Consider the following 24510-nt stretch of genomic DNA (forward strand, 5'->3'; position numbering starts at 1 on the left):
ATTGTTTAGCATAGTATAAAAGAGTGGTGAATTTGATCAAATCTTGCAGATATATTGCTGTATTTATTTACAAATGTAAACCAATTTTGAACGATCATTGCAAAAAACATGAATTTCTGTATACATTCTAAGTTCTGTAATCTGTATACTATCTGTAAAAAGAGTATCGACCAATGTATCAGTATCTAAATTTTTAACTCCTTTTTATCAGTATCACCCTAAAGTTTTCAGTATTAGTCAGGTCCTAAAAATACTAAGAGAGCAAAATATGTGTATATAGCAAATCTAATTTAAGAAAAGGGATCACATACACAAAAATGCTGCCCATACAGCTAACAAATAAAAACAATCCACATTATGTTCTTTAAAAAAATATATCATATTGGGAAACATATAACTCTACTGATTAAGAGCCATGTCACTATGATAGACCTATATCAGGCAAATGATACTGATCAACTGATCCATCAATCGGGCTCTGGTACATGTCAGCTGAGAGCTGGAAGATTAATTTGAGATGCAGCTCAGCACTGTGTTCAAGTTTTTGTTTTTGTTTTTTATAGGCCAGCTGATTGTAGGCCTGTGAGTTTTAAATGACTACAAATTTAATTTATTGTAATGACGGTGGTTATCCAAATAATAAGCTAAAACATTCCTATGAATTGTAGCTCAATTATGCATGCACACACGCACATTAGCTAGCTCCGTCTTATTTTACTATCAGGCTAACCAATGGCGGTGACAATATCTTAGCCAAACTAATAACCTTAACACACATGAAAAATAAGAAGGCAATATTGTACACGTATAGTTGTAAAACCTCTTACCTCAATGTGTTTTTTTAAGATTAGACGCTGAAGTCTTGTAAGCTGAAATGACTGTAGAGGTCAAACAAAGTTTGCACTGCATCTGGACGCTGTCTCCTTTTCTCCCTCTGTACATGAAAAATTCCTCCAGGTATGGCCACGGGCACGCGTCCTCCGTCTTTTCTACATCGTTTTCATGGTTGACAGTGTTGTCCTCTGTCTCCATTTTGGCTTCTTTGTCTCGAAATCTTCCGTCTATAAAGTAGTTTGTACTCCACCATTTAGCACCTCTAGACACCTGTGCCTGCTGCTGCAGCGCAGTTTATTCTTTGCTTACGTCTTAAATTGGCACGTGTTAAGATATTCATTGTGTGTACTCATGTTGTACAGTGTTTAACTGGATTATGGTTACTGTGGTTTAACAGAGACAGTATTTTAGTTGTCACCACAAGGAGGCACTGTTTCATTGTAAGATCACGGATGCTGCGTCATCACGCCCCTAAGAAGAAAAAAGTACACCACAACGAAAATGGCACCCATGAGGAAAGTTTTGCCGCCTGTTGATGTGGAATAAAGTTCCCAAAATATTAAGGACATTTTTGACTCCGTTGTCATTTTCCTTCGAGTTGATCGCTGTGATGCTGCAATACTCAACAGCGCGGTTGCGATTGCACGGCCTAATTGGCTGTAAAAATGCAAAAGAAAGGTTTGAATATTAATTCAAATTGTGGGCGTACTCAGTAGCGACTTTTGATTTTATAAGTAGCGAAGTAGATTACATGGTGTAAGTTGTACTCAAGTATGAGTAAAATTACACACTTGAAAAATTACTCATAAAAGTACAAGCACCCAAAAAATCTACTTAATTACAGTAACGTGAGTATTTGTAATTCATTACTTCCACCCCTGACTGTAAATGACCATTAATTAACTGTAAATTACACTGCTGTGAGCTCCATTCATATAGTTATATCATGTGCACATGTGTTGACAACCGTAACCATGGCCGCTGAGGGTATATAAATGCTGCACAAGGTTCCAAACGTCTGTTTACACTTGCTCGTGGACTTGTTTCGACCTGCTCCAACCTCAGCCTGTGGAAAGCTAAGTTTTGGAAAACACTTTACTGAAAGCGGATTTAACTTGAAAGCACAACAAGTACTTCATCTGTGGATTGTTTGTACTTGTTTTTGTTTTTCAAGTTTGAAGATGGCTCGCCGTGGACCCGGACTCCCCGACTGTCACCTGGACTTCGCTGCAGGTACGTTTGAAAATTTCTTTAAATGTAAATTACTGTAATAATTTAACAAGTTCCAGTGTGAATATCAAGTTTTAACGTGATCAAATATGTGTATTCCAAGATTGTTTCCCGTAAATTGTTTGTATGCTTTAAATTTTCCAGGAGAGGTGTATAAATTATTAACGACTGGTGTATGAATATGAAAAAAAGGTGTTACTTTGATTTGAAGGCTTCAAATTTGACACTTTTCTTTAAAATGAAATGGTTAAAAATAGCTTAATGGACTAAAATTTGTAAAATGCCCAAAATTCAGTTTCTGTGGTAACGGCATCTTCAAGATGTCATGGCGTCAGAACACTCAGGTGTAAACAGATCCAGGTCCCCTCCTAACATCCTTTTCTTCTCCGGATCAAAGGCTTTATTGACATAAACTATATTTTTTGTCTCTGCTGCAAAACACAAAGATAAAAAAAATACAAATAAAATAATATCAAAAGAATATGAAAACAGTAGTAATAATGGCATTAAGACCTATCTTCTGTTACAGTAATGCTTTTAACCTTATTGGATAGCAGAGAGAGATATTGTACACAGGGATATTTACACAGGGATAGCATGTTTACCACAGATTAGATGTATCTGTCCTTATGGCAGATACAGTCCTTGTGCACATTTCTAAAAATGTGGATTCTGAGTTAAGAGTTTCTGTTTGTTTGTTTGTTTGTTTTTCACTTGACCATCATTTTCAGACATACCTGCAGAGCTTTGTGTGTGCAATTTTTACTCTTGCCAAGGAGATTGTGTTTTTATTTAAAAAAAAAAAATTTATATTTAGGACATGTGATTGGTACATGTGGTCTAAATGTTACATTATGGTTTGCATCCACATATTTAACTTATGAGCTTTTTTCAAAATGTGTGACATCGTGAATTGTAAATAAAACAGGAGAATGAGCTGCATGGTTAGTTATAAATTTACTGTAGTATATTTATATAATAAGTTACTCATGTCCGGCTATTTACAAATCAATACCTATTATCCATTACCTATTCCAACATAGTGTTTGCATAAAGGCTTACAAAGAACAAATAAAACAAATTGAATGTACACAAAATACAGTGTCATATATAGTGTCAATATAGTGTCACCTTAAAAGTACACAGAGTGAGCTGCCTTGGTGGAGGTTTGGTGGTCTTCTATTAAAAAACTTCCCTTAAAGATTGAACAAGTAGAAGTGTCATTCAGTCTGACATAAAATGCTTTTCTCTCATCCTCTGCTCAAACTAACAGATGTAGGTCTGTTGCTTTAACACTGGGTGTCTATTACATTCCTAATGTTATTTTAAAAACTGTTTCCTCACAGGGCGTCTTGACTATGTGGTTGAACGCCCTGCAGAAGAAGGCCTTCCTGAAGTCATCAGGATCCTGGATGACAGTCTCCAGAGCACCACCTCTTCTGGTGAAGCCCAGGACACTGATACCCAGCGTATCAGCGAAGGTGAGTATGGTGAGTATATTCTTATCTCATCCTCCCCCTCTTCTGATGAAGAAAAGGACACTGATACCCAGCGTATCAGCGAAGGTGAGTATGGTGAGTATTTTTTCCCTCTCTCACCCTCACCCTCTTCTCATGAAGCACCAGATGCTGATGACGGTGAACAGCAAGGTGAGTACCCCCCCTACCTACCTGTAGACGATGATGAGGTGAGTGAACAGACTGACAATTCATCTGACTGGAACGACTCAGAAGAGTGGGGGGATTGGCTTAGCGATGACTCGGGGTATGACACCATGGATGAGAGAGATTATTCCCCTCTCATCCGGGAGCACCCTCCAGAGCCGTTTTGGCACGATTGGCAACATCCTATTGCTCCAGGTGCTGCCCCCATCGCCATGCCGCCTTTCGGCCAGGCCAACGCCCCACTCTTCCCTCGAGTTGTTGCCCCAGTTGGTGATCCGCCAGCTGCTCCTCCCTCAGCTGCTCCCTCTGCTGCTCCTTCCTCAGCTGCTCCCTCTGCTGCTCCTTCCTCAGCTGCTCCCTCTCCTGCTCCCTCTGCTGCTCCTTCCTCTGCTGCTCCTTCCGCAGCTGCTCTCTCTGCTGCTCCCTCTGCTGCTCCTTCCTCAGCTGCTCTCTCTGCTGCTCCCTCTGCTGCTCCTTCCTCAGCTGCTCTGTCATCTGCTTCCTCAGCTGATCTCTCTGCTGCTCCTTCCTCAGAAAAGAGAAGCAGAGAAGACATCTGCACCGAAGAGGTAAGTGCAAAGAGGTGCAAGGTAAGTGACCAGTTTGATGCCCCTTCAACATCCTCAGGTAGTTTTGGAGTCAGACGTTTCTGGGAGAGGCCTTTTACCCTTTCCCTTGATGACAGTGACTCTGATTAGTTTATGTTAGAACGTGTTTTTAAACTTTGCCTTTGTGTTTTTGTTTTTACAGATATAAGAACATCTGACTCGGACATGTGAAATGTATTGTTTTTTTCTTGATATGTGACATTAATATTAATATTACATTATGACTGAAAGGTAGTTTTTTAGTTGTTATTACTTCCAGTTACGTCCACGATGGAGCTAACACCCCACCCAGAAGACAGCCTTACCCCGACCAACCCGATGAGAAGGATGGATGACCAAGTGAAAAACGGGAGAGTGGTGCTGTGTTCCAACTATGTAAGTTATCACCTCACATTGACAACAAACTGTATTGAAGGCGAAATTCTTCCAATAGTTGGTATAAATCATCATCCTATGTCAGCAGCACTGTAGGTTTAGGTAGGTTTAGGTTTATTTATATTTTTCATGTGTATACGTTGGGTTTAAAATTGCTTTTTAACAACATACTGCAGCTACCAACAATGAAAATGCTGTTTTGTGTTAAAATGACGTCTTTCTTGTGTTATTGCTTTGCAGGGAAGCTGAGAGTGGACAGAGCTGCACAGAGGACCAAAGATCCACTCTCAGCACTTCATACCTGACTGGCCACAGCACCACCCCTCCTCACCCTGACCCCGCCTGCACAGAGGGAGTTGTGAACATGCACTTCTGTGTCGGTGGGTTTAGGATCCTCCTCACACACACACGGATGAAGACTGTCACTGGAAGATGTCTCCATTGCATCAGCAGGACGTAAGCATTTGTAAAATATTACAGTTTGTGATGTTTTATACATATTTTTATTGCATCATTTAAAACTATGAGATATAAAATAAACCAATTTTCATAACATTTTCTGTGTATTTAGTTGTTTTCTTAATAAGTTATTTGGAACATCAATGCAACCTGTCAGCTTTTTATTGAGGATTTAGAAAGTTGCTGGTGGCCCGAGTGTGTACAGTGGGGTGTTGTTTTTGTCACATGGTGAAAGTGACCTCATGGGGAGCAAAAAGAACAACTGAACTATTTGGGGATTCACAGACTTTCGTAATCGCTAAAAACAATTAATAAAAATTGTTCTGTGTGAACTAAAAGCTCAAATATAAACCATCCTGACACACTGACACAAATGATCTGCTGTTTATAAGCAGGACAGTGTTTTCATGAGCCTGGGTGAAGCTAATTTGCATGAGTTTAACCTCCTGGTCAAAAACTTGCATGACTCTGTTATCACTCTAACTTTCTTCTGTTTATTTATTCATTTTTGCTAATTGTAGTAGATTAATATGTTCACCAACTGATTCTTGGCCTGAATGTTTGAATGTTTGCAGCTTCAGGTCCTACTGATCAGTTTTAAGTACTGTAGAAAGTGAGCAGCAATTAAATCGAGTTCTGGGATGAAATGGGACAAAAGGGTAATGTGACAGCCACATTAGTTCCCTTCCCTCGTTTAACAATGTGTAAGCAAACTGCTTTAACCTGCAATTTACTGCATGTTGTTAGGCTGCATGGTACAACCACAGTCTGCTAACCACCCGTGGTGATCGAAGGTTTTGAGGTCTTGTTCGAACTACTGATGAAGTTTTATCAAAGCTTGTTAAGTTTCCCAACCACATTTTATCCTGATGGTCCAAGGCTTACATCTTTATGCTCACAAACATACTTCTGTAATTAATCAGTGACCGATTTATTACTTTAAGTTACAGTGTGAGGGGCATTAATGAACATAAATCAGATTTAACTGGATTATGTGTTTAGGTCAAGAGACACAGACCTTCATCTTTAAGAGGCTCTTCTTGAATGTCTAATCACGATGTTTGCCATGCAAATACACTGGGCGGTTGTTTTTAACAGAATCATTTAATGATTCTGATGAAATGAAGTATTGTTTCAATGAGCTGTGGCACCATTCTTGCTTTAGCAGTGAAAGGAGTCAGGTAGGGCTCCATCAGGAAGAGGGCCCCAGAGGTCCTATGCCCCCGCCCACTTCCCTGGGGCTTGAACATCAGTGGATTTCCACTTAAGCAAAGCCTCATCAAGTTCCTGCAAACAGCTCTACACACACACTATCATGTACAGAGTGTGGATGCTGTGTCTAAGACCACGATCATTGTGTTTCTACCATCTGGTGCAAGCTTCATCTGTCTCACTGTGTTCTCCTAAAGGCCAAGACAGCAGGACAGTGAAATCAATCTCACTTATAGGTGCCAGAAATCAGTGGATATGAGATTAATGGTGGTAATCAGGTTATGCATTTGTTGTCTTCTCAGCAGGTGGGAAACATCTCTCTTTATTTGTTTATGTACATGTGTATCAGAAATCTATTTTCCTGTACAGCTCAGGTTTAAGGCACAATGTTGATCTAATCTAATGAAGGTCAGTGCCTTTTTAGAGTCAGTGAAAATACTGACATTAGTGATGTTAACCCTTGACTAAGAGTTTCTTAGTCAAATGTTAATGGGAAACACATTTCCACACCACCATCTTCTAAGCTGTGATGCTACATGTGCAGCAGCAAACGTCCAATTAGTACCGATCAGAAGGTTGGAGGTTCGATCGCTGCCTGATCTGGTCTGTATCTCAAAGTATCCTTGGACACGATACTGAACCCCAAACTGCTCTTTCATGAGTCCATCAGAGTATGAATGTTAGATAGAAAGAACTTAGGTGCAGAAAAGTGCTTGTGTGAATGGGTGAATGAGGTGTATAAAGTACTTTGAGTGCTTGAGTAGAAAAGTGCTATTTAAGAACAAGGATGTGCAAGAATTTGCTAGACACGCTCTTCTTTTTCCAAAACTAAAAATGTTATTTCAAATTTGGCAGCCTGTGTGTCAAAGAGACTGAAGAGTAACTAAAGGGCAAAGTCCAGGAATACAGCCAAACTCAGGAGATCAGTTAGGAGCACAACTGAGCAAAGGTGATTCAAAAAAATGGAGAGAATCTCTGCCATGCAGTGCCATGCTGAGCAGACTGGTTTACAGCCACAAGAGAGACTCAGCGTTCACAGATCATAAAATCTTCAGGGAGCAAAGCTCTCAGAGAAACTATAATGCAATCCACAGATAGAATACAGTCAATAAACTCCAAGTGAAATGTTAAACAGTGCATGGATAGCTTTTTGTTCAGCTTTTTCTTCGTATCCTTTTTCCCCCTTTCTAAAGTCTCTTCAGAGGCTTTGCAATTTGTCAAACAGCAGCTGGTAAAAAGGCTTTTGCAGTGAGGCAGGGAGCCTGTTCAAACCAGATTATGCTTGATTTGATGACTGCAGAGAACTTGGGGCTGACAGCTCAGATTAGGATCGGTTCTCCCTTGAAAAGGCATTAGTGTGTTCTGTCATGGCAGGATTTCTGTTCAATGTGCAGTTAGATTGAAATCAAAGGGCACCAAAGACACCCAAACCTGAGGGATCATTACGTGACACCCAAAGCATCTGAGCAGTCTTATTCCTTCATCTGTACCAAATTACTCAGATTCACAGACGTCGTGCACAGCAGACCTGCAATACAACAATGAATAACAGGAGTTACGCCTGCGTTTGACAGGTCAAAATGTCACAGGGAGCAGTTCAGTTAAGTTTCATTCCCCTCCAGAAATCACTTCATGCATGATTATCAGGAACCTTTGAGTAATGACAGCACTTAAATGAGTGTTTCCTTACCATAATCCACTTTGTCACCAAGTTTTAGGATGAGAACGTTTTTTTTCTACTTCTATTATTTTTTTATATCGTTGTTATTATTTCTGTTGTAATTTGTGTTTGTTTCATTATGGCAATCCTGGCGATCCATATATAAAGTCTGCGTGTCACAAAGTCTTTTTCTGCCTGCGTGTCACAAAGTCTTTTTCTGCCTGCGTGTCACAAAGTCTAGTTCTGCATGCGTGTCACAAAGTCTAGTTCTGCCTGCGTGTCACAAAGTCTTGTTCTGCCTGCGTGTCACAAAGTCTAGTTCTGCCTGCGTGTCACAAAGTCTAGTTCTGCCTGCGTGTCACAAAGTCTTTTTCCCGCTTGCGTGTCACAAAGTCTTTGTTCTGCCTGCGTGTCACAAAGTCTTTTTCCCGCTTGCGTGTCACAAAGTCTAGTTCTGCCTGCGTGTCACAAAGTCTTTTTCCCGCTTGCGTGTCACAAAGTTTTTGTTCTGCCTGCGTGTCACAAAGTCTAGTTCTGCACGCGTGTCACAAAGTCTAGTTCTGCCTGCGTGTCACAAAGTCTAGTTCTGCCAGCGTGTCACAAAGTCTAGTTCTGCATGCGTGTCACAAAGTCTAGTTCTGCATGCGTGTCACAAAATCTTTTTCTGCCTGCGTGTCACAAAGTCTTGTTCTGCCTGTGTGTCACAAATTCTTTTTCTGCCTGCGTGTCACAAAGTGTAGTTCTGCATGCGTGTCACAAAGTCTTGTTCTGCATGCGTGTCACAAAGTCTAGTTCTGCATGCGTGTCACAAAGTCTAGTTCTGCCTGCGTGTCACAAAGTCTAGTTCTGCCTGCGTGTCACAAAGTCTTGTTCTGCATGCGTGTCACAAAGTCTAGTTCTGCATGCGTGTCACAAAGTCTTGTTCTGCATGCGTGTCACAAAGTCTAGTTCTGCATGCGTGTCACAAAGTCTAGTTCTGCATGCGTGTCACAAAGTCTAGTTCTGCATGCGTGTCACAAAGTCTTGTTCTGCATGCGTGTCACAAAGTCTTGTTCTGCCTGCGTGTCACAAAGTCTTGTTCTGCATGCGTGTCACAAAGTCTAGTTCTGCATGCGTGTCACAAAGTCTAGTTCTGCATGCGTGTCACAAAGTCTTGTTCTGCATGCGTGTCACAAAGTCTAGTTCTGCCTGCGTGTCACAAAGTCTTGTTCTGCATGCGTGTCACAAAGTCTAGTTCTGCATGCGTGTCACAAAGTCTTGTTCTGCATGCGTGTCACAAAGTCTAGTTCTGCCTGCGTGTCACAAAGTCTAGTTCTGCCTGCGTGTCACAAAGTCTTTTTCCCGCTTGCGTGTCACAAAGTCTTTGTTCTGCCTGCGTGTCACAAAGTCTTGTTCTGCCTGCGTTTCACAAAGTCTTTTTCTCCCTGCGTGTCACAGTCTTTTTCTGCCTGCGTGTCACAAAGTCTTTTTCTGCCTGCGTGTCACAGTCTTTTTCTGCCTGCGTGTCACAAAGTCTTGTTCTACATGCGTGTCACAAAGTCTTTTTCAATGGAACGCCAGGACTGCCATAATGAATTAATTAAATACACCATTAAATAATTAATTAAATGTGTCAATAATTAATTAATTAAATGTGTCAATAATTAATTAATTAAATGTCTCAATAAGTAATTAAAATGTGAAATACATAAATAATTAATTAATTACATGTGTCATAACTATTTAGTTAATTAATTAATTCCAATTTTAATTAATTATTGCCACATTTAATTAATTATTTAATGGTCTATTTAATTAATTCATTATGGCAATCCCGGCGTTCCATATATTTCTGCCTGCGTGTCACAAAGTCTTTTTCTGCCTGCGTGTCACAAAGTCTTTTTCTGCCTGCGTGTCAAAAAATCTTGTTCTGCCTGCGTGTCACAAAGTCTTTTTCTATGGAACGCCAGGACTGCCATAATGAATTAATTAAATGTGTCAATAATTAATTAATTAAATGTGTCAATAATTAATTAATTAAATGTGTCAATAATTAATTAATTACATATGTCATAACTATTTATTTAATTAATTAATTCCAATTTTAATTAATTATTGCCACATTTAATTAATTATTTAATGGTGTATTTAATTAATTCATTATGGCAATCCTGGCGTTCCATATATTTCTGCCTGCATGTCACAAAGTCTTTTTCTGCCTGCGTGTCACAAAGTCTTTTTCTGCCTGCGTGTCACAAAGTCTTATTCTGCACGCGTGTCACAAAGTCTTTTTCTCCCTGCGTGTCACAAAGTCTTATTCTGCACGCGTGTCACAAAGTCTAGTTCTGCCTGCGTGTCACAAAGTCTTTTTCTGCCTGCGTGTCACGAAGTCTTTTTCAATGGAACGCCAGGACTGCCATAATGAATTAATTAAATACACCATTAAATAATTAATTAAATGTGTCAATAATTAATTAATTAAATGTGTCAATAATTAATTAATTAAATGTCTCAATAAGTAATTAAAATGTGAAATACATAAATAATTAATTAATTACATGTGTCATAACTATTTAGTTAATTAATTAATTCCAATTTTAATTAATTATTGCCACATTTAATTAATTATTTAATGGTCTATTTAATTAATTCATTATGGCAATCCCGGCGTTCCATATATTTCTGCCTGCGTGTCACAAAGTCTTTTTCTGCCTGCGTGTCAAAAAATCTTGTTCTGCCTGCGTGTCACAAAGTCTTTTTCTATGGAACGCCAGGACTGCCATAATGAATTAATTAAATGTGGCAATAATTAATTAATTAAATGTGTCAATAATTAATTAATTAAATGTGTCAATAATTAATTAATTACATATGTCATAACTATTTATTTAATTAATTAATTCCAATTTTAATTAATTATTGCCACATTTAATTAATTATTTAATGGTGTATTTAATTAATTCATTATGGCAATCCTGGCGTTCCATATATTTCTGCCTGCGTGTCACAAAGTCTTTTTCTGCCTGCGTGTCACAAAGTCTTTTTCTGCCTGCGTGTCACAAAGTCTTATTCTGCACGCGTGTCACAAAGTCTAGTTCTGCACGCGTGTCACAAAGTCTAGTTCTGCACGCGTATCACAAAGTCTAGTTCTGCCTGCGTGTCACAAAGTCTTTTTCCCGCTTGCGTGTCACAAAGTCTTTGTTCTGCCTGCGTGTCACAAAGTCTTTTTCCCGCTTGCGTGTCACAAAGTCTAGTTCTGCCTGCGTGTCACAAAGTCTTTGTTCTGCCTGCGTGTCACAAAGTCTTTTTCCCGCTTGCGTGTCACAAAGTCTAGTTCTGCCTGCGTGTCACAAAGTCTTTTTCCCGCTTGCGTGTCACAAAGTCTTTGTTCTGCCTGCGTGTCACAAAGTCTAGTTCTGCCTGCGTGTCACAAAGTCTAGTTCTGCACGCGTGTCACAAAGTCTAGTTCTGCCTGCGTGTCACAAAGTCTAGTTCTGCCTGCGTGTCACAAAGTCTAGTTCTGCCAGCGTGTCACAAAGTCTAGTTCTGCATGCGTGTCACAAAGTCTAGTTCTGCATGCGTGTCACAAAATCTTTTTCTGCCTGCGTGTCACAAAGTCTTGTTCTGCCTGCGTGTCACAAAGTCTTTTTCTGCCTGCGTGTCACAAAGTGTAGTTCTGCATGCGTGTCACAAAGTCTAGTTCTGCCTGCGTGTCACAAAGTCTAGTTCTGCCTGCGTGTCACAAAATCTTTTTCTGCCTGCGTGTCACAAAGTGTAGTTCTGCATGCGTGTCACAAAGTCTTTTTCTGCCTGCGTGTCACAAAGTCTTGTTCTGCCTGCGTGTCACAAAGTCTTTTTCTGCCTGCGTGTCACAAAGTGTAGTTCTGCATGCGTGTCACAAAGTCTAGTTCTGCATGCGTGTCACAAAGTCTAGTTCTGCATGCGTGTCACAAAGTCTTGTTCTGCCTGCGTGTCACAAAGTCTAGTTCTGCATGCGTGTCACAAAGTCTAGTTCTGCATGCGTGTCACAAAGTCTTGTTCTGCATGCGTGTCACAAAGTCTAGTTCTGCATGCGTGTCACAAAGTCTTTTTCTGCCTGCGTGTCAAAAAGTCTTTTTCTATGGAACACCAGGACTTCCATAATGAATTAATTAAATACACCATTAAATAATTAATTAAATGTGTCAATAATTAATTAATTAAATGTCTCAATAATTAATTAATTACATGTGTCAATAAGTAATTAAAATGTGAAATACATAAATAATTAATTAAATGTGTCAATAATTAATTAATTACATGTGTCATAACTATTTATTTAATTAATTAATTCCAATTTTAATTAATTATTATCACAAAGTCTTTTTCTGCCTGCGTGTCACAAAATCTTGTTCTGCCTGCGTGTCACAAAGTCTTGTTCTGCCTGCGTGTCACAAAATCTTGTTCTGCCTGCGTGTCACAAAGTCTTGTACCAGTGTACCTACACATGTGATGTGACAATAAGTGATTTGATTTGAGAGTTCAAACTCACTGCTGTTATAACTTATAATGATTAATATAATAACTAGAATATTGGCCACATATATTTACACTGACTTTAGTCTCATGAACAACATTAACTAATTGTTCAGGGCCCTAGAGTGCGACCAATTTGGCCGCAAATGCGACCAAATTTTTCAGTGGTGCGACTAAAAATAAATATTTGGTCGCACCTGTGCGACCAACTGTTCCGGTAACAAACAAAAAAAATCTCTGCAACTCTCCGTGTGGTCAACAACAGACACACATTATGCCCCTATCGTGGACTAAACCAATCAGAGACAGTCAGGGGCGGGACCTCTCTGATTGGCCGTGGTCCAGTTGAAAGTGCAGGTGGAAGAGAGAGGTGAGTAGCTTGAATAAAGCGATATCAATTCATTAACGGATTCCACACAAAGACCTAAACACAGAGCGGACCCGACACATCAGAATCAGCTTTGTCTTTCTCGGCTTTCTCACCCGACGGCCCAAACACGGACACGCTGTCTGAAAATCGACAGTTATCGAGGAGCTCACACTTACCCAGCACTGCAATTACTGACAGCGGACTACAAACTCCCGAGGACATCCGGCCATATACAAAAGCTGGCCGCCGAAAACCATCCAGCAAAGGAAGAAAACGACGCAAATCAGCAATTCTAACGGTGTGTTCACACCGAACGCGATAGAGGCGGCCAGAGCGTCAGGTTTACATGTAAAGTCAATGGAAAGGCGCGATGACCCGCGATTGCGGCTCCCGCGAAAATTCGGAAGCAGATTTGCGTCGCCAAAACGCCTGAAACTCGCGTCAGTCTAGCGCGTTTGGAGCATTTGACTGAAAAAAACAACGCGCGTGAGTTTTTGTGTTGCATTTTGTGCATGCGCGCGTTACGCGTCTACCGCTCAGTTGGAAAAATCTGAACTCCAGCGTCAAATCGCGCCGCGACAACCAATCAGGAGCCTAGTGACGTGGCTGTGACCTAGGTCAAAGGGGCAGATCCAGCCAAAGCCCTTCATTCTTCAATGGAAGGAAGGCTAATCAGCGCCGTAGCAAACAACCTGGAGCTGTACGACACCAGCTGCTTTCTGTACCAAGACAGGAATATAAAGGACCGAGCTTGGATGAAGATATGTAAAGAGATCGGGCAACCTGGTAAGTTCATTCATTTCTCTTTTGAAAGTTTTCGCTGACCCGGGGAAGCCGCACAAAAGCTAGCAAGCCACCGCTATTTTCCCACTGACGTACAAATACCGTTCTGCTTTTATGCATGTTGTCATATAGGAATATATTTTGTTTATTAATAAACAGCACACAGTGGTCCCGCTGTTCATCCGTCACTGCTTCGCTTTTTCGCTGATTTTCTTTTTCTTTTCTTTTTTTTGCACCGTACAGCATTGCATTCTGCAGCCTGATTGACAAATCTCCTTCGTGTCGTGTCTCCTGCGCTTGCCAAATTTATCACGTTTGGTTTTGATAACCATCACGTCCAATAGAAAAAACAGCACAAAAACACCCATAACTATGAGCCTCATTCGGAAATAGACACCTGCACCGCGAGGGAAAAAGGCGCACGAAAGTGGCAGGCAGATGAAGACAAACCGCGGCATAATAATACTTTTACGTTTTGCAATGTACAAAGGTTTGCACTTTGAGAATCAGTTGTGAGAACTGTGACCAATGTTCATGTGTGTGGGGAAAACAGTGTATAAAGTGCGTGACCAGGGGCTAGTTATTCTGAGAACCCCTGCTGCAATAAATGAGGGACCACTGTATATACTTTCTCTGATTATATTCAACATGTTAACATTTAATACTGTATTGATAGAGCCAACTGATTCTGCAGCAGAGCATCCCCTGTTGCTTCTCCTGGCTCCCCAGTCCCTGAGCTCCTGCTGCTGCACCTACAGGTATGTACAGCAAGCACTGATAGCTTTTTGGATTCCCTTGTGATCACCTTTACTAAATATCTACAACCAATCTGATTATATCCTGTTTTTTTTTTCTTTCAATGTTGAAATTAAAATCTAGTAGCAGCCTTCTCATTTCTTTGTGTTTTGTGCTGTTTTACAGGCCCACAGAGGAGGACAGCTCCGAGGCAGATGAGGGACGGGTCCCAGGACGGTCCATCGGTGGTGGAGCTGGCCATCCTGGAGTCCCTGAAGAGGCCACACCAGTCTCCAATGGAGCATTTCCTCCTCAGCCTTGTTCCTGCTCTGGAGAGCAGCTGGGTCCTTTTTATTCCTGTCTCTCTGTAAATACTTATATTTTATATTTATGTTTAATGTTTTTCTGTTTGAGAATTTTAATATTATTTCAAATAAATTTTTATAATGACTAATGTCTCAGCTCTACTACACAGCAAATGTTGGCACACGACTTGACACATGTAGAATTTATTTTATATTATACTAATGACAAAATATACTAATACAGTGGGATGCAAAAGTTTGGGCAACCTTGTTAATTGACATTATTTTCCTGTATAAATCGTTGGTTGTTACAATAAAAAATGTCAGTTAAATATATCATATAGGAGACACACACAGTGATATTTGAGAAGTGAAAAGAAGTTCACTGGATTTACAAAAAGTGTGCAATAATTGTTTAAACAAAATCAAGCAGGTGCATAAATTTGGGCACCACAAAAAAAGAAATGAAATAAATATTTAGTGTATATCAATGTGTGTGTCTCCTATATGATATATGGGGTGCCTTTGTCTGGACGTGCTTCCCATCCAGAGCTCCACAGCAGAGTGGGAAGTTCCAGCGCGCCTGGAATCCCTCTGTGATGGACCACCAGTCTCCAGGTGAAGGCACAGCCATGAAGTCGTCCACTAGACAGTCCCAGATGGCCGTCGCTACCTGGGGGGTGATCTGGCTCACCGTGGACACACCGACTCTGTAACTGAACGCTTGGTCGTGAAGGAGTCCCCGGTGACAAGGAACCTGGACAAAATTGTTCAAAATTAGTATTATGTGTACTGCAGTTACAAAATACATTATTCAAATTCCAAAATACTTTTGTGATGTCAGATTTAAATCACAAAACATAAATCTTACATAAAACATTTTGTAATTATAAGGATAATTACAAAATGTATATTAGATAATATCTAAAACAGTTGTGTTTTGTTTTAACTTTAACATATCATAATTTGATTGGTAGCAACTTTTACAACTACAGTGTGCCAATCACTCATAATTCCTAAACATGTCAATCAGGTAGGAATGAAGTAAGACATTAATAGAAATAAAGAGTTGTATGTTGACATGTAGCCCTTTCCTTCCTTAAATCATTCATATTTTTGAAAAATTAATCTGTGATAAGACATAGCTTATCAAGATAGAACCATGTAACTAAAGATGAACCAAACTGTTCAGTTTTATCTAACTCTGTTTTAATAAAGGCTGGTGACCCCTGTTATAGAGTCTGACAGCTGCAGGGATTACATACAAATATTCAACTATCCCAGAATTAAACCAGGTCTAAATAAAAAGGAGTATCACTACAAAGGTTAACTCAGTGGTCCTAATGCTAGTTTGATATCAGCAAACACCGAGCGCATACATTGATGTGACACCACAGCCATGCTATCATTGCAAACACTGATAACAGCATAAATCGAATTAAATCGGGACTTGATGAGACCTTCTGAGTATCACTAGAAATATTATAAACAGTTGTCTCCGTACCACAGTTTGCTATCAGTAAACACCGAGAGCATTCACTGTTAGCATAGCACATCCATGTTAGCAGTGTATAAATGGATGGTTTAGCATATATTAGCACAGGTATCAATAAAGGACTACCGTATTAAATACTTTTACTAACCTCAGGCAGATGGACAGGCGCTCTGCAGGTGGGATTGGGCGCCTGTAATTGGTGTCTAGGCGGGCGATGCTGGGACCGACGAGGGAAAGCAGGTCCTCAAACTGGCCGGTGATATCGCTGGAATCGGCCGTCATCCAGGCACAGCTCCTGGAGCAAATGGTGAAACTCACCAAACTGCTCACGCCTCTGGAGGACCTGATGGACCCAGGTACGGCGAGGACGTCTTTTACGCCGCTGCTCTGCTCTCCACAGTACATGGAGAAGGGAGACTCTCTCTTCAAGCGCTAGCTCGACAGCTGCCATCTTGCAAAGATACTGGTCTGGCACAACTTCCTCCCACATTCCTCCCACATTTCCGGTTCACGTGCGTCAAAATCGCGCTATGGATTTTTCTTGGACACGCGTTGAGGCGCGAATGTGCAAGCGTCAAATTAGGGGCGTTTGGGGCGTTTTGTTCGCGTCCATCGCATTCGGTGTGAACAGAACGCGATAGAGGCGGCCAGAGCGTCAGGTTTACATGTAAAGTCAATGGAAAGGCGCGATGACCCGCGATTGCGGCTCCTGCGAAAATTCGGAAGCAGATTTGCGTCGCCAAAACGCCAAAACGCCAAAACGCCAAAACGCCTGAAACTCGCGTCAGTCTAGCGCGTTTGGAGCGTTAGGATTCAGCACAGGACGGAGGGGGTTAGTGAGACCTGAGTGATTCACTTACACTTAGGATTCAGCACAGGAGGGAGGGGGTGAGTAGCTCAAATGTGCTGTTAGCATGTTAGCAGAGCGATGCTACTGTGAACCGAGGAGCTATAGACCCTGTGCACGAGAAAATGCTAACTTCCTGGTTTGAGATCGGATGTAGGGTTGTACATTTCCGGTAGCTTTACTTTGCGGTCAATCGCTACTGCAAAGATATACTCCAAAATCATGTCCAAAACTTGAAAACGGAAAGATTGCGTTAAATTACAAAGAGCAGAAGGTGGGAACACTCACCACTGTTGTGTCATAAAAAATCTAATGATCAATTTTGATGTTTAAAGAGTTTAGATCGATCAGTTGTTTACATCACTCAACACAAGCAGAACTGCATCACTGCAGCAGAAGACACATCGTCCACATTCAGAAGCACATCTCTGTATAGTGACTGGTCTTATGATTTAAACAGGCAAATGTTCAGCATTCAAACTACAGGTGAAGAATAGTCAAACCAGATGTTTCCCCCGTTATGTCGATATCAGCTAGTCAAGTACACACTTACACAGCATGTTAACAAACCGTGAAAAAAAGCCACACAAAAAATGAATGATTGCTGGTAAGGGTTTCTATACATTAGTATTTACGAAGGGTATGTTGTGACTTACCTTCAAAATTACAGCGGTCCCTCGCTATAACGCGGTTCACCTTTCACCTCGCTGTTTTGCAGATTTTTTAGTGCAAGTTTGCATGCTTTTTTTTTTTTTTTTTACATCACATTGTGTCCTGCGTCCTGATCGCTGCAGACGATCTCCTCCGTGACGTCTCTCCTGTACAGTACAGAATCGCTGCATCGATCGCTAGCAGTGTGACTCTGAAGTGCAGTACTGTATGTCGACGAAACGTTTTGCACCATCAAAAAATAACATTGGCTACTTGATTTCACCTATCGCTGGTTATTTTTAGAACATAACACCCGCGATAAACGAGGGACCGCTGTTTACAGATACTGAGAAATATAACATTTGAATCCTCCTTGAACAGAGGTGGTGGTTTACGACACCAACTGTCTGCGATCTATAATCCAGTTTTGACTTCCCTCCCCAGACTCCTTAACGCCCACTTACATCCTGGGCCATCTGACCTCAGGAATTCGCATGATAAGGTGGGGCCAGGTTTCACAACGAGCTCATCCGAAACCCTGGCTGATTGGGACCCACACCCAGTTTCACACCTTGGCTCAGGCGATTAGAGGATCATCAGGGGGTCCTTCTGTCCCTCTGCGGGGGGATACTCCCACTACGTTTAAATCTGGGACTCCCCACCATTTGACCTTAGAACTGAAGAAGCTTCTCGGATGAGAGGTGAAACGTCTTCAAGCAACTTAAAGAAGTCCAGACGCTTTTCTTTGCAAGCTCCTTTGACAACATTTGAATCCCTTTTCTCTTTTGCTCTGAGGCGCGGGGGAAAAATATCGACAAGTTGATGAACATCATTTACAGATATATTGGATAAATGCCCAAGACATCTAGAGAAATGTAAATCACCGCTTGATTCATTCATTTGCTTAACTTGTTTTGGACCGTAAACAAGGCGTGAATAGGACACCGGAAACAAAGCTCCCCACAGGAGTTTCCGCACCGGAAGTAGCATATGCTAATGTGCACATAGTCTATTGTCTTGATGTGAGCTTCTACTCAGGGTTTTTTCTTTCAGTTCAGAGCAGAAATTTTTTTGTTAAGATACTGGATGTTGTGTTTTTCTCCACAGTTTTAATTATAAGCTAGATAGATTGCTGCTAACAGCAACAGGGATGAGTCAGTGAGTCAGTTGGGCTTGTGAATCATGACTCATGAGTCAGTAAAGTGATTCTCGAGTATTGAACGATTCGTTCATGATTCACACATCACTACTCAATACAGACGAGTGAGAGTGAGAGCTGTGTGTCTGTGCCGTTCTTTCACCTCTCCTCACTATTTCCCCTGTTTAAGGTAACTGCCATGCACAGATCTGTATAAATGTGTGTTACCGTTGATTATTACGTTGTTATCATTGTTCATTGTAGCGAAAGATGTGAATTGCGGACTATTTTGCTGAGAAGTTCCAGTTAATCTCTGTTGCTGTGTATGCTAGTTTTCGCTATTACTCCGCCATATTGTGTGAAGATTTTTCTGGTACTATCTGTATAAGTTAACTACTGAAAGACCTGCAGTACTTAAAGTGTTATTTCTTTGCTGTGGAAAGTTAGTGACTGTGTCAGCTAACATGTGCAAGTTAAAAAGATGTTTTTGCCTAATGCTACAGTTCATGTTATCTAAAGTATTCTCATCAGCTAATGCAGCGAACAATAGTGACTTAGTTTGGACACAGTTGTCCTGAGACTGAGTGCATCCATAAGAATATTGTTTTGGTTGTACTGCTTGTGAAACTCAATACAGACGAGTGAGAGTGAGAGCTGTGTGTCTGTGCCGTTCGTTCACCTCTCCTCACTATTTCCCCTGTTTAAGGGCACAACATTTGGAGGCACCGCTGTGATGATTGATTTGAGGACTGTGATGAGAAAATTGTTAGAAGGCAAATGAACTCACTCTCAGATATCTATTTTTTACATGCGCATGGGCGGTCACGGTCCGATCTGCTCTGCACCAGCGTGCACAACAGAAGTGACACAGAAAAACCGCCCAGGGCTCTCAGCGCATTCTTTATTTATACTCCGAATGAGCTTTCAAGGAAGTAGGAGTGGCATGTTCAGAATACAAAAACATTTCCATAAAAGGAGAAAAACTGTTTGCTTGTCTGCTGAAACAGGAGGTAGCTTGGTATGTATAGAAATTTAAACATTCCCATAAAAGGAGAGAGAGAGAGAGAGAGACCGTTAACTTGTCTGTTAACACAGGGGGTAGTATCGTATGTCACCGCATTCCTCTACACATCTGGTTCCACTTTCCTTTCCTGTGGTGGATCTAAATCACAAGCTCTTTTTATTTTAATGAAGCTACAACTAAACAATAATCACAAAAATAAAAATCTTTCATCAAGGACCATTCCTGACCTGTAAGAGAAATCCTCTTGTTGATCATCCCCCCCAGACGACCCAGGTATCAGAAAGGAGCATAGCGAAGCAGCAGAGACATCGCTAGACCTACGTTGGTGTCTGTATCCTGAAGTGGAAAGGTGGCCACTAGGGGGCAGTAAAAGCCAACTAAGTCTGATCATTTCTCAACTGACTGCTTGTGCTAACTCCTCTGACAACATGGAGTCTGAAGTAGAAAAGCTAGAGCTGGAGATTAAAGGAACACTGTATCAACTGACCTTAGAGCAGCTGATTAAATCATGTGATGTACTTCAAATCTCAGGACCAGGAAAAGAGTTTGTGATTAATAAAACCTGCAGCCAGCTAGTCTCACATTTAGTTAAGCACCTTGAACGCACAGAGCTGGCTACCCGAGAGGACCAAGGTATGTCAGAACTTCTTAATATCCAGGACATTATAAGTGACATTCAAATGGATAAAAAACAAAGTGTGAATGAAACAGTGGATCCAGCTGTCCAGGACCAGGAAAGTAGCCAGGAGGAGATAGAGACATTAAGACTGCTCTTACAACAAAAAGAGGGTGAAATGCATGACCTGAGAAATAGCATGAATCCTGCCCTAAGTCCTCGCACCCCAGTGAGAAACATTATTCCAACAGCACCAAACAGTTCCATGTGGCGCAAAGATTTTAAGATATCAGGCCAAATAGGAGAGCTGGGGCAAAAAGACAGGCTGACATTCCCCAGTCTGGCCAGACAAATTGAAAGCGGGATCAATAGAGGCTACCCAGAATCAGAAATCACTGATGCTGTAATTCGTGCTATCACGCCAGGCTTGCAGCTAAGGAGTTATCTTGAAGGAAAAGAAAACCTCACATTACCTGCTCTTAGGAGAATCCTCAGGTCTCATTACCAGGAGAAAGGTGCCACAGAGTTATACAAACAACTTACCTCTGAGGTTCAGAGCAGTAAAGAGACACCCCAAAATTTCTTGATCAGGACAATGGACTTGAGACAGAAAATCCTGTTTGCTTCTCAGGAAGTTGAGTCCAGTCTAAAGTATGATCCAGCTTTAGTCCAGAGCCTTTTCATGCATACTGTCCTGACTGGTCTTCAGAATGACAATATTAAAAGTGACCTGCAACCTTACCTCCTGCAAACAAATACTTCAGATGAGTTGTTGCTCGAGAAGGTAAATATTGCAGTCGCAAATGAAAAGGAAAGACAGGACAAAAAGAAACATGCCGCTCCATCACGAGTAACAGCTGTAAATACTGTCCAGTCTAATGATTCCCCAGTGGGAAAGAGAAGCACAGCCCAAGAGAAACCAGCCCCTCTAACCCCTGATCTTCTAACAGAAATAAAGGAAATGCGTGCTGACATGGTGCTGCTGAAAGACTTGAGGGCTGAAGTTTCCCAAATCAGAGAAACCATTCAAAAGACAACCCCAGCACCTCAGCACCCCCATTAAGGCTGAACAAAACTGCATGCCATTTTACCACCAGCACCCTCCTGCAGCAGCACAGGAATACCACTCATCACATGGACCTGGGCATGTGCATGGGACGGCACAGTTTCAACAAAGATTCGCACCAAGGCGATATTATCCCTCACCACGTCACCGTCCCAGATGTTTTGCAGGTGAGGCATATTGCCAGCTTTTGTTTTAGGTGTGGGAGTAGTGAGCATTTCCGTGCAGGTTGTAAAGCACCTAGACTGACCAAATCAGATAAAGGGAGCCCTTTAAACTAAGGGAGGTTGCTCCCACGGGACATGGGGCAACCGACAGCATTGAAAAGTCCCAATATTCTGCACAACCAAAGAATCCAGGCACTTTGGGACACTGGTTCACAAATTTGTGCTGTAGATGCGGCCTGACCCATTTGCCTGATGTCCAACTAAGAGATATAGCAGAACTAGTAGACCCACTTGAACCACTGCAACTTGAAGCAGCCAATGGGACAGAAATACCATATATTGGTTGGCTCGAGGTAAGCTTCAAACTTACTGCTAATGATGAAGATCTGCTAATACCTGTGTTAGTGTTAAAAGGCAACCAACAGTCATGCCCCATAATTGGCTTCAATGTGATTTCACACCTAGTTGCAAACAGAGTACAGGATAAGACAAACAATAAGAATAAAGAGAAACTCATGAAAACAGTAAAAGTAGCTTTTCCTCACCTCAGAAAGAGTAGGGCAAGAGCTTTTGTTAATGCAGTGACTGTGGGACAGCCATGTGAGCACAGGGTAAGAACAACAAATGAGAGAGTTGAAGTGCCTAAACACAGCTCCATCCAAATCGAGTGTCGAGTGCAAGCCCCACCTTTCAAAGAAGATAGAACCCTGATCTTCGAGCCTCATGAGAACCCACAGCGGCCTGAAGGACTCAAGATCTGTGATACCCTTGTTTTAGTAAAGACTGGTATGACACCAAAAATTGTCATTAGTGTACAAAATCCCACTAGCCAGGACATCATACTGCCAAGTAGGACTGTTATTGGAACTGTGCAGTCTGTTGCATCAATATATCCTGCTAATGTATTCAAAACTGACTGCCTCCCTACTGCATCAGTCCGTCCCATCCAGGCTAAGAGCTCAGGTGAGAACACACCTAAAAGTGAACAATGGGACCCACCTGTCGACTTGACTCACCTGAATGACCACCAGAGACAAGCTGTTAGTCAGATGCTAAGAGAAGAATCAGAGTCATTCTCTAAATCTGATGATGACATAGGCTGTGTTGAAAACTTGCAAATGAACATTTCATTGAAAGATAATGAGCCAGTCACACGGACTTATCTCTCTGTACCAAAACCCTTGTATCAGGAAATGAAAAACTACCTACAGGACGTAATAGCTCAGGGGTGGGTGGAAAAATCTAACTCATCTTACTCCTCTCCGGTAGTCTGTGTGAGAAAAAAAGACGGTACACTGCGCTTGTGTATTGACTACCGAGAGCTGAATAGGAAGACTCACCCAGACCGCCACCCCATTCCCAGAGTACAAGACATCATGGACAACTTAGGTGGCAACACTCTCTTTCTCTACTGGACCAGGGTAAAGCATACCACCAGGGGTTCATGGGCAAAGACAGTAAACACCTAACAGCTTTTGTGACCCCCTGGGGCCTGTATGAGTGGGTCAGAATCCCATTTGGACTGATGAATGCTCCGGCAGCATTTCAACGCTGCATGGAGGAGTGCTTAGAAGGGTTAAGGGATGAAATATGTGTGCCTTACCTCGATGATGTCCTTGTCTTTAGCAGAACGTTTGAGGATCATGTTGAGGATGTCAGGAAAGTGCTGCGCCGACTCAGGGAGTACGGAATCAAACTCATACCAAGGAAGTGTGACCTGTTTAGGACAGAAGTGAGGTACCTTGGCAGGATTGTGTCAGCAGAGGGAAGCAGGATAGAGCCCGCAGACACTGCTCCTGTAACAGCTTTGAAAAACAAACGGCCAGGTACTGTTGGTGAACTAAGAGCAATGTTGGGCCTACTAAGTTATTACAGACAATACATCAAGGATTTTGCCAGAATTGCAAATCCTCTGTATGACTTGCTCAAGGGACCTGTAGATGCTGAGACCCAGCGAAACACAAGATTAAAGTGGCAAACAAAGCGAAACAGGTGTAGTGTCCCTTCGAGCACACCTATTGAGTGGACCGACATGCACCAGTTAGCACTAGAGCAGCTGATAGACTGTCTAACTCAGCCCCCTGTTCTAGGCTTTCCAGAATTTTCACAGCCATTCACCCTTCACACTGATGCGTCAAACCAGGGATTAGGTGCCGTGTTGTACCAAAAGCAGAATGGAAAGCTTCGTGTGATTGCTTATGGTTCCCGCACTTTAACTGCAGCTGAGAATAATTACCATCTGCATTCAGGCAAGTTAGAGTTTCTTGCTCTCAAGTGGGCTATCACAGAAAAATTCCGTGATTACCTATATTATGCACCATTCTTCACCGTGTACACCGACAATAATCCACTTACCTATGTACTGTCCAAACTGAATGCAACAGGGTGTCGATGGCTAGCAGAACTGGCAGATTTTCACTTCACAATTAAATATCGCCCTGGTAAAGAAAATGTGGACGCAGACAGCCTCTCCAGGATGCCGGTAGACATGGAAACGTTTATGAATGAATGCACAGAGGAAATGGCATACGATGTAATTGGAGCAACCACACAGACAGTGGAAAGGCAGGATGACTCCATGGGTGTCTCAGTCAGGTGTTCAGCCATGGCCACAGATGTTTCCATCATTCCACTGGCAAAAGGCCAGATCAAACAGGACCAGAGAAGTGATCCGACTATTGGACCTGTAATTCAGTGTAAACTAACACAGGAAAAACCATCACGTTTAGAACTAAGACAACTCAGCCCACAGGTCATATGTCTCCAGAGGGAGTGGGACA

The 24510-nt window shown here is 41.7% G+C and overlaps 1 protein-coding gene across 1 annotated transcript; it reads left to right on the plus strand.

Annotated features, from left to right (window-relative positions):
* The first annotated feature begins 1098 nt into the window (after nucleotides 1-1098).
* LOC146386045 (uncharacterized) lies at nucleotides 1099-5081 on the plus strand. Its single transcript, XM_084932076.1, has 3 exons — nucleotides 1099-2067; nucleotides 3411-4711; nucleotides 4952-5081. Exons 1-2 carry the CDS (start codon nucleotides 1830-1832, stop codon nucleotides 4424-4426), a joined length of 1254 nt encoding a protein of 417 aa, XP_084788202.1. The 5' UTR covers nucleotides 1099-1829; the 3' UTR covers nucleotides 4427-4711; nucleotides 4952-5081.
* Nucleotides 5082-24510: the final 19429 nt, after the last annotated feature.

This window comes from Perissodus microlepis, chromosome 6 (assembly GCF_051167445.1).
Source record: "Perissodus microlepis isolate ML-2025 ecotype Zambia chromosome 6, ASM5116744v1, whole genome shotgun sequence".
Taxonomy (NCBI): Eukaryota; Metazoa; Chordata; class Actinopteri; order Cichliformes; family Cichlidae; genus Perissodus; species Perissodus microlepis.

Coding starts and splice junctions, on each gene's coding strand:
- LOC146386045 (XM_084932076.1), top strand. CDS start 1,830: ATGCTGCACAAGGTTCCAAACGTCTGTTTACACTTGCTCGTGGACTTG. Junction 2,068..3,410: donor TCACCTGGACTTCGCTGCAG/GTACGTTTGAAA, acceptor GTTTCCTCACAG/GGCGTCTTGACTATGTGGTT.